Consider the following 17,284-nt stretch of genomic DNA (forward strand, 5'->3'; position numbering starts at 1 on the left):
GGAGTAGAAGCCAGTCAACCCATCTTGTAAAAATGCTGGTGTCTGTATAGCAGTGCCCAGTACACAGGAAGCACTCGTTCATCAAGACTCTTGCTAAGTAACTGGTGCCTGTGTACGATGTGTGTTCCAGGGGAGCCCTGCCCAGAGAACGGGAGGAGTCCAGGCTCTGTATCAACCCACCACAGCTCTCCTCGCAGTGACTACGCGGCCTACACCAACACCTACGCCAACAGCAACCACGCCGCCCCCAGTAGCAACGCCTCTCCGCCCGAAGGCTTCGCCTCACACAGCCTGCAGACCAGCGATGTGGTCATTCACCGCAAAGAGAATGAAGGCTTCGGCTTTGTCATCATCAGCTCCCTGAACAGGCCTGAGTCTGGATCCACCATAAGTAAGTGACTTCTTTGCCTGCGTCTGAATAAGAGGTCTTGTTTTTATTGTTCTGGTGTTGGGGATTCTGGACAAGTAGACCAGAGGACTGCTGTAGTTGGACTTCCAAGTGGAGCCTGGAAGTCGCAGCCGTGGGCACAAATAAGCATCTTTGACACTTAACTGGCTGAACATTGTTGCCCTCTGGCTCAGAAAGAATGCAAGGCCACAGCTCATTTCCCCCCTCAATCTGCCACCCCCTTGAAAGCTCTTAAAAGTTCATTTTAAACTGAGAAGAAGATAAAACAGCGATGTGGGAGTTTTGACGGGAGGGAAGGGGAATTTCATTCTGTAGAATGAAAATAGGTGTACAAAGAATCTGGGGGGAAAGTGGTTCTGGCAGAAGCATTGAGGTGGGAAGGCGCTCAGCATTCAAAAAATATATAGAAAGCGTATGATCTCACATTACACGTGGAATCTAAAAAACAAAGCGAACGAACAAACATGACAAAACAGAAACAGACTCATAGATACAGAGAACAAACGTGTGGTTGCCAGAGGACAGCGGATAGGGGGATAGGTGAAGTAGGTGAAAGGGATTAAGTGGTTCAAACTCCAGTTGTAAAATAAATGTCACAGGACATAATGGACAGCACAGGACATATATATATAGTCCATAATGTAACTTCATATGGTGTGTAATATATAAAAATATAGAATCATATACACACACACATGGAAGCACAGTGCGGCTGTGGTATAGTGAATGGGAGCAGCATGAGACCAAGACATAGAACCAAGCAGGAGCCAGACTGCAGGGCTTCACACACCCTTGGGAAGAAGCCTGGACAGTAGTCTAAATCCATGGGAACCATTGGAAGGTCTTCAGCAGTGGCCAGAAATCTGACTTATATTTTTAAAGGATGAGTCCAGCTCCTTGTGAAAAATGAAATCGGGGCAAGAGAGCAAGAACGGAAGCATGAGACACAGTTAGGAAGCCATTCAAACAGTCCTGTGGGTCGTGGTGATTGTTTTGTAATGTACAGAAATAGCTGTGTTGTGCACCTGGGACTAACAGCATTGTGCATCACTTATACTTCAATTTAAAAAATATAAAAATAAGTAGCATTTTAAATAAACAAATAATAAAACAGCCCTGTGGATCCAGAGATCCCAGTGCCTTCCCTTAGGGTAGAAATAGTGGACAAAGGAGAAGTAGATGATTTCACCTTCTGGGGTTCCTCCAGATCTAAGGTTCCACAAGTCTGCACAGCAGTCAGGGTCAAATTTCTCTTCCAAGCAATCATCTTTGCTGATTCTCAGCTTCCTCAGTGGTTTTCCTTTCAGCAGCACTATTCCAGGAGTCACTCAGTAGCCAGCAAAACAGTAGGACAGGAGAAGTGTTAGGAAGACCTGTGCATTTTTCGTGTTGAGGTGATTTAGCCTGAAATGCCGTGGATGGAAGCACCAGAATAGAGAGCACTAAGAGAAAAAATAATTGTCATGTTGTGGCCCTAAAATTCTTAAAACTGTGGTTGTTCCCAGCACATGGCAACTGACGCGGATGTCAAACAATACCAGAGATCATTTTAGAATGAATAAGAATGTTTTATGATAAAATTAATATTAGCAATACACCACCAGAACTAAATGGAGAGAATTGCCCTGTTTAGCTTTAGCATTGACAAATTCAAGAGTGAAAACTGTGGACGTGTTAAACCTCAGTGTGTGTGTGCAGAAGCTAAATTATATACATCTGAAAGTACAATTTCATTTCTCTTTCTTTAGAATAAGCAGAAGAAATAAATTCAGTGTTTAAGCATAGAGTAAAAGCAGGATTCTGTCAGTGCGAGGGAGTCATCAAGATTAAAAGGACACAAGCCTAAAGATTTTCATGAATTATATAAACAGCCTTCCAATAATTTACATTTGGGAAAAATGTTCACAGAGAGCTTTTTGTAGCTATTCCAGTCATTCAGGTTGTTTATTGGGGCAGGATACCTAAAGGACTAGAATAAAATTAGAAGTCTACTGCCACATTTAAAGTGTTAACATGCATTTAAGGTCTTAGCTTTGTTTGAAGTGGAACAGCGTTATTGCTAAATATATAGAAGGGTGTGTGTGTGCATCTCTGTATGTGTGTACGCGCAGGCACTTATTACATAAAGGAGCCGCAAGTGCTTTGTCTGTTGCGAATAAAATCCTTGCATGGGTAGATTTGGAAATAACCAAATGCAAATGCTTACAATTAACATGTGGATTTTTCTTCCTACTAAGTAACATTAGACTGACCTCAAAAGAGTAATTCTATTTTCAAAATGATACTATTTTACATCATCCTGGAGAGTGGAAATACATTCTAGAGTTCATGACGCTTCCTGGCATCTTTTTTCACTCTTTTTTTCGATTTAAGGAGTTTAAAATACAGGTTGCCACATGTTCTGTGGGAAGAGCAGCAGTGACACTGAGAGCACATAGTGTTTACAGTCTGTTATTTGTAACATGCACCTAAAAGATTCCTATACCTGATGCTGTTTCATGCTTAACTTCCATAATAATTTTCCACTCTAATTTCCAAGTGCCTCATCCTTGTCTCATATCCATCGTCAGAACATCAGAGTTTCTTGGGCTCTGAGACCGGGAGAGTGTGATGTTATCCTGTACTCAGGAGTCACAGTCGTTCCCAGGGCTTGTGTCATTTTTCTCTTCGTGTCTAATCTGAGCCCAAGGATGTTGAACACATTTGTTGTTTATTTTTAAGGCTATTGAAACCCTCTCCTTAGCAAACACAGCACTGTTATTTATGCCTTCGAGAGGTGTGCCATCACATTTAGGTGAGGGAGTGGCGCATCTAACAACCCAGGTGCTATAATCATACTGCCTGGCTTTGAAACTTGGTTCCATCATTTACTAGCTGTGTGTGTGACCTTAAGGAAGTTACACGACCTCTTTGGGCCTTAGTTTCTTTGAATGTAAAGGAAAGTTAATTTTAACGTCTATGTCAGTAGGTTGCTAAGAGAGTTGAATGAATGAGTACATGGAGGTGCTTAGAACATGGGCTCAGAGTGCACACTAAGTATGTCATCATTGTGTCTAGACCACCATCCCTTCCAGGAATCATTTTTCCATTCCATCAGCTCACTCTTAGAGAGCACAGGGTTCACACTGGCTGTTAGTTCAATCAGTCGTTAGTTAGAGCCCCCTACTCTCCCAGAGCAGCTACATATGAGCAGCAGGTGAGCATCACTGAGGGTCAGCTCCCCCTCCCCACGTGCTGACTTCAGGGAGCACTGTCCTCCCCACCCCGTTGGGCCAGTGGTTGGGCAATTGAGCAGCGGCAGCCACGCCTTTGCCCAGTGGAGTGGGCCTTTGCCGAGGCTCCAGGCTGGAAGTCCAGAGTTCACTAGCCAATAAACTGAGTCACAACAAGCATCAAAATTCAGACTCAAAGCCGTGCCTTTTAGAATTTCCTGCAAACCTTATGTCTCTACTGAGTATATCTGAAAAGAAAGGAGAGATGGAGAACCCAGATGTGAACCTCCCGCCTTGCAGACAGGGACAGTTACCTTCCGCAGCCTCTTCAGCCCAGGCAGCAGCTTTCCCAGGGACACCAAATATGTAAGCAACTGGGAACTTGGAACGTGGGGTTCCTGACTTATTTATTGCCTGGTATTTAGTAGGGCTTTTTATCAAAGCCTCGCATATTTTTTCCACAATATTATTTCCAAAAATAATAATAAAGAAGAACTTTTCTTTATATTAATGTGATTAAGGAGCACACTGCTTCCTTCCAAAGACACTGACCCAGGAGGCCAGCTCTTGCCTGGGAGTAGACAGATCTTAGAAGCTTTCTATCTGAGGTGCAGGAAGATCCTTCTCAGTTTGAAATGAGAGCAGGCAAGCTTCCTGAGTATTTTTGTCCCATTATCTCAAATATTAAGCATTTTTTTCAGACCTTAAAATTGAACCCAAGGGAAAACAAAGCAGTGTGCAGACCAAAGCCTAGGATAAAAGTGATCTATAATAAGTAATTGCACTTAAAATTCTTTTTTTTTTTTAACATTTTTTACTGATTTATTATCATTTTACAATGTTGGGTCAAATTCCAGTGTAGAGCACAATTATTCAGTTATACATGAACATATATATATTCATTGTCACATTTTTTTCTCTGTGAGCTACCATAACATTTTGTGTATATTTCCCTGTGCTACACAGTATAATCTTGTTTATCTATTATACATTTTGAAATCCCAGTCTATCCCTTCCCACCCTCTGCCCCCCTGGCAACCACAAGTTTGTATTTTATGTCTGTGAGTCTGTTTCTGTTTTATATTTATGTTTTGTTTGTTTGTGTTTTTTAAGATTCCACATATGAGTGATCTCATAAGGTATTTTTCTCTTTCTGGCTTATTTCACTTAGAATGACATTCTCCAGGAGCATCCATGTTGCTGCAAATGGCATTACGTTGTCGGTTTTTATGGCTGAGTAGTATTCCACTGTATAAATATACCACATCTTCTTTATCCAGTCACCTGTTGATGGACATTTAGGCTGTCTCCATGTCTTGGCTATTGTGAATACTGCTGCTATGAACATTGGGGTGCAGGTGTCATTTTGAAGTAGGGTTCCTTCTGGATACAAGCCCAGGAGTGGGATTCCTGGGTCATATGGTAAGTCTATTCCTAGTCTTTTGAGGAATCTCCATACTGTTTTCCATAGTGGCTGCACCAAACTGCATTCCCACCAGCAGTGTAGGAGGGTTCCCCTTTCTCCACAGCCTCTCCAGCATTTGTCATTTGTGGACTTTTGAATGACGGCCATTCTGACTGGTGTGAGGTGATACCTCATTGTAGTTTTGATTTGCATTTCTCTGATAATTAGTGATACTGAGCATTTTTTCATGTGCCTTTTGATCATTTGTATGTCTTCCTTGGAGAATTGCTTGTTTAGGTCTTTTGCCCATTTTTGAATTGGGTTCTTTGATTGTTTCTTATTAAGTTGTATGAGCTGCTTATATATTCTGGAGATCAAGCCTTTGTTGGTTTCATTTGCAAAAATTGTCTCCCATTGCGTAGGTTGTCTTTTTGTTTTACTTCTGGTTTCCTCTGCTGTGCAGAAGCTTGTAAATTTCGTTAGGTCCCATTTGTTTATTCTTGCTTTTATTTCTGTTGCTTGAGTAGACTGTTCTAGGAGAACATTTTTGAAGTGTATGTCAGATAATGTTTTGCCTATATTTTCCTCTAGGAGGTTTATTGTATCTTGTCTTATGTTTAAGTCTTTGATCCATTTTGAGTTTATTTTTGGGTATGGTGTAAGGGAGTGTTCTAGCTTCATTGTTTTACATGCTGCTGTCCAGTTTTCCCAACACCATTTGCTGAAGAGACTGTCTTTATTCCATTGTATATTCTTGCCTCCTTTGTCGGAGATGAGTTGACCAAAAGTTTGTGGGTTCATTTCTGGGCTCTCTATTCTGTTCCATTGGTCCATATGTCTGTTTTTGTACCAATACCATGCTGTCTTGATGACTGTAGCTCTATAGTATCGTCTGAAGTCTGGGAGAGTTATTCCTCCAGCCTCTTTTGTTTTCTTCAGTAATGGTTTGGCGATTCTAGGTCTTTGATGGTTCCATATAAATTATATTATGATTTGTTCTAGTTCTGTGACATATGTCCTGGGTAATTTGATAGGGATTGCATTAAATCTGTAGATTGCCTTTGGCAGGGTGACCATTTTAACAATATTGATTCTTCCAATCCAGGAGCATGGGATATCTTTCCATTTTTTAAAGTCTTCTTTAATTTCGTTCATCAGTGGTTTATAGTTTTCTGTGTATAATTCTTTCACCTCCTTGGTTAGATTTATTCCCAGATATTTTATTACTTTGGGTGCTATTTTAAAGGGGATTGTTTCTTTACTTTCTTTTTCTGTTGATTCATCGTTAAAGAAATGCAACTGATTTTTTAATGTTAATCTTGTATCCTGCTACCTTGCTGAATTCTTCAATCAGCTCTAGTAGTTTTTGTGTGGACCTTTTAGGGTTTTCTATACATAGTAACATGTCGTCGGCATATAGTGACACTTTTACCTCTTCTTTTCCAATTTGGATGCCTTTCATTTCTCTCTCTTGCCTGATTGCTGTGGCTAGGACTTCCAAGACTATGTTGAATAGGGGTGGTGATAGTGGGCAGCCTTGTCTTGTCCCAGATTTTAGTTGGAAGCTTTTGAGTTTTTCACCGTTGAGTCCTATGCTGGCTGTAGGTTTGTCATATATAGTTTTTATTATGCTGAGATATGTTCCCTCTATACCCACTTTGGCGAGAGTTTTTATCATAAATGGGTGTTGAATTTTATCAAATGCTTTTTCTGTGTCGATTGAGATGATCTTGTGGTTTTTGTCCTTTCTCTTGTTGATGTGATGCATTACATTGATTGATTTGCGTATGTTGAATCACCCTTGTGTCCCTGGGATGAACCCCACTTGGTCATGATGTATAATCTTTTTTATTGGGGCTCCTGTCTTGAAGGGCAGAACAAAAGACAACAGGTTTCTAGGTGGTCGGCTCCTTGAGGAACTTACAGGTACACTGTGCCCTCTTGATATCTGACTCCATTAATAGTCAACCTGGTAGGAACTCGAACACTGACACTGAATATAGGTTGACCTGCTAGAAAATCTGTATCCCCACGCACCTGCCTCTCCACCCACATATAAGTAAACAATGAAAAAGAAAATGAATTTTCCTTGTTTGAAAGACACATATACTGTACTTCATTAATTGTAATACATATATTTCATGATTTAACATTTCAGAAATTACAGAGTATCTTACATCAAATGGAGTGTCACTGTTTAGTTGCCAGAGTTGCTTTTTTTCTTGTGGCATGTAAGAGAAAGTTGTGTCTTAGCATCGATGACATCTTAGATTTTACGAAATACATTATGTACCAGATATGAGCAAGATCTCAGCATCATTTGCACTGAATCAGAAGGAAGACATAATAGTTGAAAACTGCATCAACCTTTAAGCTAAAGCTTAGTAAATTAGTCATAAGTTGGTCATAAGTTGGTCATAATTTCTTCACCAGCTGGCTAATTCCCGTATAAATAAATAATTTCTTCCCTTTCCTGTTTTCTCCCCTCAGTAAAACAGAGAAGGACAGAAATAAAGTTCCCAGCATTTATTGTATCTTTCTGAACTGTATTATTGTCTCTAGAGTCTGAGCTCTCTGGGCACAGTCTTGTCCATTTATGGTTCTCAAAAATTTTGTGTGTATTGGAATCTCTTGAGGAGCTTCTTTAAAATCCATTATCCCCACCTCCTGCCTGGACATTCTGATCCACAAGGTCCAGGGTAAGACCTAAACAGCTGTATTTTTAATCCTAGGGTGATTATGATTCACCCTAAAGTTTGAGAACCCGTGGTTCACATTTGGAATTGACTAGTCACTGTGAAGAACTTGAATTTAGAAATTCTGGTCCCAGTAATATGCACAGGGCTACATTTGGTAGGAATAATTGTGATCTCAAGAGGCACACATACGACGAAAGAGAGAATTCTGATACTTCATTGTTTCCTGTGCAGCTGGGACTCAAAGATGGAACATGTATTGGTAAAGCCCCTGATACCTGTTTCTGTTGGGGATTTTTTTTTTAGCTGTGCCCCATAAAATCGGACGCATCATCGATGGGAGTCCCGCAGATCGCTGTGCAAAACTAAAAGTGGGAGACCGAATCCTAGCAGTGAACGGCCAGTCAATCATCAACATGCCTCACGCAGACATCGTGAAGCTCATCAAGGACGCAGGTCTTAGTGTCACCCTTCGCATCATCCCCCAGGAGGGTGAGTACCTGAGCCGAGGCCATGGAGCCCACCTGGCTGTAGTTGGTGTGCTGTCAGAATGTCAGAAGTTGAGTGTTATTTCCACTTTTGCAAAAATTAACGCTCTCTTGCAACCCATATCCTGTTTACTCAGTACCAGTTTCATTCAAAGATCAAACTCTATGACATTGTAGATAACTAGTGTGAATCTCAAGGCACTGGGTGATTAGGTCATTCCCGATGGCCCTGGGGGCCCTAGAACCCACTCAGCAGAGATGATAGGGTTACAAATCTGAAGGAAAAGGCTTGAAGAGCAGTGAGCATCACACCTCACAGCCACGCCTCAAGGGGCCACGAGGTTCTGAGCACCGACTCACCGTCAAGTCGCCATTTCCAGGCACAGTGGGTTCATGACTAGTCTGCAGCTGCTACCTCATCACTGACACCTGGGAGTTCAGTCTTGGCACTCACTGCTAAGTGGACCAGTGTCCCACACAGAGAGGGAGGGGCTCACGCACCTCGGTCTCTTCTGTTTTACTCAGTCTCCTGATTCCATCTTGGGACTGTCTAACAAGCGACACTGAACCATCACTGACTTTTTAATAGATAAGTCAGTGGTTTTCAGTGGAGGTGATTTTAGTCCCCTCAGGGGACATTTGGCAATGTCTGGAGACATTTTTGATTGTCATGATTGGGTTGGGGATGTTACTGGTATGGAGCAGGTAGAGGACAAGGACGCTGCTGAACATCCTCCAGTACACAGGACAGCCCCCACCCTAACCCAGCAAGGAATTATCTGCCACAAGTGTCAGCAGTGCCAAGGTTGAGAAATACCCTCCTGATACCAGTGAAGAAGAAAATTTAAAATCTAGGCTGTGAGAGAAGAAAGCAGACAGTGACTTATAAAGGAATGCTAATAGATCACCTCCTTTCTATCGCCCAGCAAAAAAGAGGAAAAATGACCCTTTTTAACCTGTTATCTGCAGACATTGTATATAAAATATTCAGTAGAAATTAACTCTAAGTAAAATTGCTTACAAAAACTCTGACTTGCTTCTCCCTTTTCCCAGTCTGAAATATGTCTGTCCTGTTCTTATTCCAACACAGCAAAAAATGATATGTAAACTGACTATGTATACTTCAATTAAAAAAAATGATATATGAGCCTTCCTCTGTCCAGTGTTCTTTTTTCTTTCCAGAGAACCATGGAGAACAGAGGATTATTAGGCAATAAGACTAACAAGGAACTGGAGAAAGGATTTTAAAAGGCATTTCCTTTTCTTGTGGTTAATTCTTTATCCAATCTTTGGAATACTGGTAGGACTTCTCATTACAACCAAAAAGTATTAGCAGCTGAAACATTTTCTTTCAGAGAGTAATGCTGGAATGAATAGGATATGTTTTAGAGCCTACTCCTCTGAGTTGTTTTTTCATAGTTTTAACAAGTCTTTCTTATCGTAATTTTTTTCTTCTGACAAAATGACAAGAGATTCTGTTCATAACCTTATCTATCGACTTTATCATTGACAAAAGAATACTAGTTCCAGGAGGGGTATTGGAACTTGCTAAGTTTAAGCTTCAGTCTTTAAGCCTAAGCCTTGAGCCTTGTAGAGTTAGAGTAACCACCGCTGGCTACCTCTTGCCCTTGATCATGTGCCAGCCTGACTGCATTTGCTTCCTTGGTTTCCTACTGCAGAGCTCAACAGCCCAGCCTCGGCACCCAGCTCAGAGAAGCAGAGCCCCATGGCCCAGCAGCACAGCCCCTTGGCCCAACAGAGTCCTCTGGCCCAGCCCAGCCCGGCCACCCCCAACAGTCCTATCGCCCAGCCAGCTCCTCCTCAGCCACTTCAGCTACAAGGACACGAAAATAGGTAAAGTTTCCCTGGCTTTTGTGATTGTGAGAAGTGAGGGAAGTGGGGAGAGGGAGAGTTTGGGACAGGACAGGACAGAGGCAGGAGAGAGATTTTCATAAAGTAGAAATTGCCTAGTGCACCTTTGTGTGATTGTGAAATTGTGTTTATGTGGTAAATGTGGTTTTGTTAGCATATGCAGGTGTCTGTCCTTCACAATAAGAGAAACTTTCCTGAGGTAATGGTGTAGGATTGCAGATGAATAGGGATTAGCTAGCAAGAGCATTAAAGAGAGTCTGGACAGAGCAACATATACAATGTGCAATAACGTATAGAAAAGCTCTTTGACAGGAGGGAGTATGCAAACATGAAGGAGGGAAGGAAGGCCAGTATGGGGGGAAGAGGGGCAGGGACATGGTATGAGATGAAGCCAGTGAGGGTGGTGGAGACTGCCCTAAAGGGTCTCATACACAGGTTGAAGATTTTGATCTTTATCTTAAGTGTAGTGAGAAGTCATTAGAGAATTTTCAGCTGAAGATCGACACCATTGTATTAGGTTTTTGAGAAGCTCTCTCAGTTGGCCCCATAGAGAACCATTCGCAGGCTGTTCGGGATGAAGGCAGGCTAAGCAGTTAGAAGTGGCCGCTACATCCACTGAGCCATGTAAGTGATGGCTCAGAGAATGATGGTGTGTGGAGAGGGTGAAATGTTGAAGGATTTGTGAGCATTAATATATATTAGTGTTTTCACTGCATTTTACCTTATATCCACCTACCCACAGTCTAATGAGTTTCTTCCGTTCTGCATCGTGAACTCTTGGGAATAGGCACTTTGAACTTCCGGAAGAAAAGGATGCTGTAGCCATAGTAAAGCAATACTGTCTTACTGGGACTTGTATCTGACAGGGAGCCTGGGCTAGGCTGAGCCATTAAAGAAAGAGATGAAGACATGTTCCCACGTTGTTTTTGACCTTTCGAAGGAGAGAAATAGAACAACCCTCGGGAACATCTCTGAAAACAAAACCCTCACTGGTCCTTTCCATGATTCTAATGTTTTCTGAACATCTGTTACCCATATCCTGCCTCCTGGATTGGTGAAGAGGAAGTGAGACCCAGTTTTTGAGTCCCAGAATCATCCAGGTTCATCACTCACACGATTGCAAAGCAAATATTTCCCCTGTGCCACAAGAGTCCTTCCCACCCTGTTCTATTCTCATTTCCTCCATTTGCTTTCATAGAAAAGTAAATGCCTGTTGTCTCCAGCTGTTTATGGTTTTAATATATTCCAGGGAAGAAGAAAGACTAACCCCCATAAGGTAAATGATACAGAGGCAAGAATTTGACAGTCTGTTAGAGAAGTAAATCCTGGACGTCTCTGTAATAAGCCCCAGATGCATTTGCTTTGGGACCGTGTGTTGCTTGGACAGATGGCACTGCTTTCCCCAGGATTCATCTTAGGCTTAGGAGGAAGGACCTGAGTGCTCCAGCAATCCCTGCACCAGCTTCCAACTCTTCTTCTTGGCTCTGCCACTGTCAGTTTACCTCCCAGCCACAATTCTGTCTTCCCTCTCCAGAGTCAGACTTTCCTGGAATTGGACTCTTGCCCCTGGCCTGGGGGTAGGTAATCTCATCCCCAGTGTGTCATAGGTTAGTGGGGGATAATAACACTTAAGCGATTCCACTATCCTGTCCCCGTCGGGTTCTAGTAACATCCGGGACTCTGCCCCTATCACAGAAGCAACAGCCTATGGATACTTTTTTTGTGTGACTACAGAATAAAATATTTCCTAACTCTGGGATTAACAGGTTGACGTGATCCGAATTTGCCCAGAGTTCTTAGCTGTTTTTGCTTCAGTAATATTAAAAGCCTAGGAAGTGCCTACCCCAATTCTAGGGCCCTTTCCTGGAGCTCAGGTTTCCTGGCTTAACTTTGATTGTTAGTGACTGGCTCTTTCCATATGAATGAAGAGATTCCATGATCTTACAGATACCAGAACAATTTTTCTAGCTGTATTTAAGGATGATCGTGGTATTAGATTGAGAAATTCTTTGCCTTTTTCTAGATCAGGCTACAGATGTCTCCAAGACAGCTTGTATGCCAAGCACACAGTATGAATTTCCTATTAGTTCCTTTGTACAAGAAGTGCCCACCTACATGTCAAATTGAGCCAGTTTCCAAGTTAAAGTGGGATAAAGTAAAATGACAATCTGCTTGGAAATTTTTATCTTATGAGTTAGAACGAGTGACTGTTTTCTCCTGTCTTGTTTACTCTTGGATTGGCTTTCTCCTGACACGCTGCACACCTCTACTCATTTCTCTGTCCCTTAACATCCTTTTGGTGTGTGCTCAGGAAACAAAATATTTTTAATATGAACATAAGCAAAACACTATTCAAGGAGAAGCATTTTTTGAAAACAACAAAAGAGCCATTATGTAAAATATTCAAAAACTAAGTATAAATAGCAGATTTCATCTTCCCCAGCAAGGGCAATCAATATTTGACATGTTTTAAGTAGCAAGGTTAGTAGAAAGCATTGGAAATTGACTTCTTTCACAGACTTTGTACACTAGATGCTGAAGGCAGGAAATAATTCTTGAAAGGCCCACATGGGGCAAAATCTCACCATAAGATCCCCTATTACATGGGTGATATTTCTTAGTTCTGGAATTTGTACCGTAAAATTCTGCTAGAATTTACCATTAGCAATCTGGTTTTATCATCTCTAAAGTCTCTTTAATAATGGAATTAATAACTACAAAGGGTTATACTGACATACAATCTACAAAGGGTTACTTACCCTTTCATAAGTAAAGGAGCTTTTAAGAGACTTTTTAAAAATAATCTTGAGTCTTCCTTAAAATGTTTCGTAAACTCAGCATAATGACTTTTTCCCTAACTAGTGGATCATTCACTTAAAAGTTAGCAACACTCATACAAATTAAGTATATTTTACTTATTAAGAATTCTTCAATGTGCACTTCAACGTAAAAGCCTGACACTTGGCACTGGTGTCGAATGAAGTTTGAGTGTTGAAAGGCAGGCTTGGGTGGCAGCTGTTACAAGTTCTAATTGTCCCTGTTTTTAGGCTCTGGGGAGACTCTTAACATTTCACCCACTTTTGCTGTACTTTGTGACTGGTTGGAAACAAAGCACATAATGGATATTTCATACCAATATTACACAGATAATGAAAATAAAGTGACTGTGATATAACTTAAAACAATGACATCTAACCCACCAAGCAAATGATTTCTAGAAAGGAACAGATACATGCCAACCAATGTCACCCAGTCCAGTTCCTTTTGTTTAATTCATGTATTTGCATAGTTAAGCATCTCATTCAAAGTGGATTTTAAATAATCATGTTCTCAGCATGCACACTCTCAGTAGGTGAGTGGACAACTTGCTGATGTATAAAGCAAAGCCTAAATTATGCACCTCACAAAAGGAATGTGTTACTTCTGCAAGTTAAGTAACAGATGAGAACTACTCAAAGCATTATTAAAATAACTGCATTACTAACCCTTTTCCAAAACCCCAAATAAATAACATCTATTGCCATACACTATCAGTGTGTCCTCACCAAATATTAAACTAGTGGCAATTGTTCAGGTGAGTAATTTTTTAAAATATTTAATACTAATCAGGTCATAAGCCAGTAAAAAAAAAATCCAGTTTTAAATGGTAAGAAGTAAAAATTCTACTGATTTTGAACATATTTTCCTGACACGTTTGAGTTTTTCCTTGTTGCTAAATATTTTCCCAATTGCTTAAATCCTCCATAGTAACTTCAGATAAAAGTATTATTATATAGAATGTATTTTTTAATCGACCTACATCCCTGAGAGGCTCACTGTGTAGACTGTTGTCATGGCAATAGGCAATGAACTATAGAGTTAAGAGGTGGTCTCTATACTATGGTAATTTTTTTTAGTTTATCTTATTAATGATCCCATAATGGTAGGTATTAGGTACGTTAGCCCTTTTTTGGACCTGTGAACCCCTCAACTTAGAGCAATTTGGATTAAGAAAACTAAACAACTAGTTCTGGACCCTGCATGTATTTTATTAGTAGCTAGAAATAAGAACAAGACAAATGTTTCAAAATTGTAGAATAGATAAGATCATACTGTATAGCACAGGGAAATATATACAAGATCTTATGGTAGCTCACAGAGAAAAGAAATGTGACAATGAATATATATATGTTCATGTATAACTGAAAAATTGTGCTCTACACTGGAATTTGACACAACATTGTAAAATGATTATAAATCAATAAAAAAAGTTAAGAAAAAGAACAAGACAAATGTTAAACATTTTTGCCTTCCCTTCTATCTTATGACATGATAGTATCTGATACTAATCCTGAGAGTTAGTCTATTATTGAAACCTCTGTGTATTACATTTGTACCTTAGCACTGACCAGTGCCCTTCTGCTTGATTTGTAGTTGGTGATTATACCTTATCATCGCTCCTTTAACCTCTGTAAGATATTAAAAAAGCCTCAAGCTAGCAGGTTAAAATAGCCTTTAATTAGATATTTGTAGGATATTTAAAGATCACTTCAATCATGTTTTCATGAAGTAGTGAATGATGTGTGTGTGTTTGTGTGTGTGTGTGTGTGAGAGAGAGAAATAGGGAGAGAGAAGTTAAGCAAGTCAGTTTACTGATTGTTATTTGGGGATGTGTAGTTAAGTGTGTAAGTCCCTTGATTTGCTACAGTTGCACAGTTTTTAAATAGCCTGATCAAAGAGGGTTATCTGTAAGTCCTTTTCCACAAAATTCTGGTTGACCATCAATTTTACCTTGATTTCCTAAGGACCCAGGTGAAAAGTATACAGTGTGGCATTTGTCAAAGATTTAAAAATAATAACTTGTCACTTATTCAGTGTTCTCATAATCCTGAGCATGCCAAAGGACCACCAAGTGGTGTGGTCCACATGTGCCTAGGGGTCCTGCGATCATTCTGTTCTCCTTAGAAGGCTGATACCAGAGCAAATCCCATTTCCATTCATTTAGTTACAGGTCAGAAGTAAAAGCAAGGCAAGATGTGAAACCAGACATCCGACAGCCTCCGTTCACGGACTACAGGCAGCCCCCACTGGACTACAGGCAGCCCCCAGGAGGGGACTACCCGCAACCCCCGTCCTTGGACTACAGGCAGCCTCCCCTGCTGGACTACAGGCAGCACTCCCCCGACACCAGGCAGTTCCCTCTGTCAGACTACAGGCAGCCCCAGGTACTGCAGATCCCATCACGTGTATTTCATTTTCTAATCAGTGCACCTGTAGTACACACACACACACACACACACACAGCTCTGGTACATTTATTTATGGTGCTCAACAGCAGTGAGTGAGAAAACTCAAAGGAGAAAGAATATCACTCAGGCCTATATGCAATTATTACATGTTTGTCAAGTAAACTGATGGATTCCAATGTAAATAAGCTACTGCAGTTCTTATAATGACCCAGGAAATTGTTCTGATCTGCTCAAACCATTTGAATCTTGTCTTGCATTTTGCTAGATGGTGAAGTCAGCTTAGTCCTTCTCATAGCATCACGTCAGCTGGAACATGTTCACTATGAGAGAAGAAGCACAAAGGGACTGGCCACAGAAACTTCTCTGATACTAAACAATTGTGTATTCCATTGTTTCTCTCCAACCCCAAAGGATTTTGATTATTTCACTGTGGACATGGAGAAAGGAGCCAAAGGATTTGGATTCAGCATTCGGGGAGGAAGGGAATACAAAATGGATTTGTACGTGTTGAGACTGGCAGAAGATGGGCCAGCAATAAGGAATGGAAGAATGAGGGTAAGAAAGTTTTCTTTTATACAATTGCTTAATTCTGAAAGAGAAGCCCATTGTGGTGTTGGGAGACTGATGAAGTGTGCAGTTAAGCAGACTGACATGAAGTAGGTGTTGCCTCCTTCCCATTTCATGATCCAATTTGCTAAAGGTTTGGTCAAACATTATTTAAGAATTATCTCTCATTTTTCTGCTTATAGCTTCTAATTGACAACTCTCAAATGTGGTGGTAGTGGTGTGTGTGTGTGTGTGTATACCCACATAGTTTCTCTAAAGAGTCAACTAAAGAAAATGGACAAAGTAAAGAAATCTAAGAAATAGCTCAGAATGGGGCTTTATAATTTTTTTGTGTGGTTTGAGGATTCAGTTTTCATCTGAGATGGAACCTTTCGAAATTTATTCTAGTTTTTCTGCTTTTTCTTCACATGGTTTTGTGTTTCTTGGGGAAATATTTCTTTTGAGTTGACAGGTCTTTGGCTGTGATATTGTGCAGACAGAAGCAGGAGAAAGGGAGGCTAGGCCTCTTGGATACATGTTGTCCTTAAAAATGGTAGCAGTCAAAACGTTTCCAATTAGAGTGTAAGTTCAGGGTGGATTTTTTAATGTAGTAGTTACTTTGAGGCATCTGATTGGTGCACAACTGATTTTTCTTCTAAAGGTACAAAACTTGATAATAATATAGAACATCAGTCTCTTTCTCTGTAAAATGTCGTCTAGTGAGCACATATAAAGGTTAGTTATTATAAATAAAATCTAGAATTCATTCTTGTGCTCCCTCCTTGCTCTTTCAGTTACTATAGAAAAGCTATGGTTCTTGGGTTCTAGACCCTCAGATTCTTGTGCTGATCCTCACCAACCATTGCTCCCAGACAATGAAATGAATCTGTTATTCCTTTCACCACGTCTACCATTTCTGTTGCATCACCTCCAAGTCAGTGAATCAGACACAGTGCAAGAGTGGAAAGTGTAAATGTGTCTATTTCTCTCCCTCCCTTCATAATCCTTTGACTGGAAAGTATCCAAGTTAGAATTTGAATCAGTCAAGGCCGACTGCAGAGAATTACAGCCCGTGCCCTGATCCAACACCAGCCTCCTTCTCTCACCCCTTCTATGTGTGGTTCTAAGATAGGCCGCCACATGATTCCTTGGCTCCCAGCTTCCCTGCAAACAGAAGAGCACTTTCTTAACATGTTGCAAAGCCAACTCACAAGCTGTTCAATAAAACAAAACTCATCTTTGTAGTGCAGTTGAAAATAACAGCATGGAAGTCATGAGTGAGATTACCAGAGCCCTGTGAGAGGACAGCCCCCCACCCCACCAGCAGACTTTAGAGGTGGCCTGTGTGGTTTCCAAGTGGTGGCCACATTTTTTAGCAAATGGTCTAAATTGCTTCTCAATATATTCATTTCTCCCAAGGTACAGAAG

The 17,284-nt window shown here is 40.8% G+C and overlaps 1 protein-coding gene across 2 annotated transcripts in view; it reads left to right on the forward strand.

The window, feature by feature from the left end:
- MAGI2 (membrane associated guanylate kinase, WW and PDZ domain containing 2) overlaps positions 1–17,284 on the forward strand; it is a 1,098,388-nt gene that overhangs the window by 993,884 nt on the left and 87,220 nt on the right. For both annotated transcript variants that reach the window (XM_072965145.1, XM_072965146.1), the window contains 5 exons: positions 131–391; positions 8,029–8,214; positions 9,890–10,064; positions 15,067–15,286; positions 15,722–15,865. In XM_072965145.1, coding sequence (XP_072821246.1) covers positions 131–391; positions 8,029–8,214; positions 9,890–10,064; positions 15,067–15,286; positions 15,722–15,865 — 986 coding nt within the window. The remainder of the gene's footprint in view (positions 1–130; positions 392–8,028; positions 8,215–9,889; positions 10,065–15,066; positions 15,287–15,721; positions 15,866–17,284) is intronic.

Source organism: Vicugna pacos, chromosome 7 (genome assembly GCF_048564905.1).
Source record: "Vicugna pacos chromosome 7, VicPac4, whole genome shotgun sequence".
Lineage (NCBI taxonomy): Eukaryota > Metazoa > Chordata > Mammalia > Artiodactyla > Camelidae > Vicugna > Vicugna pacos.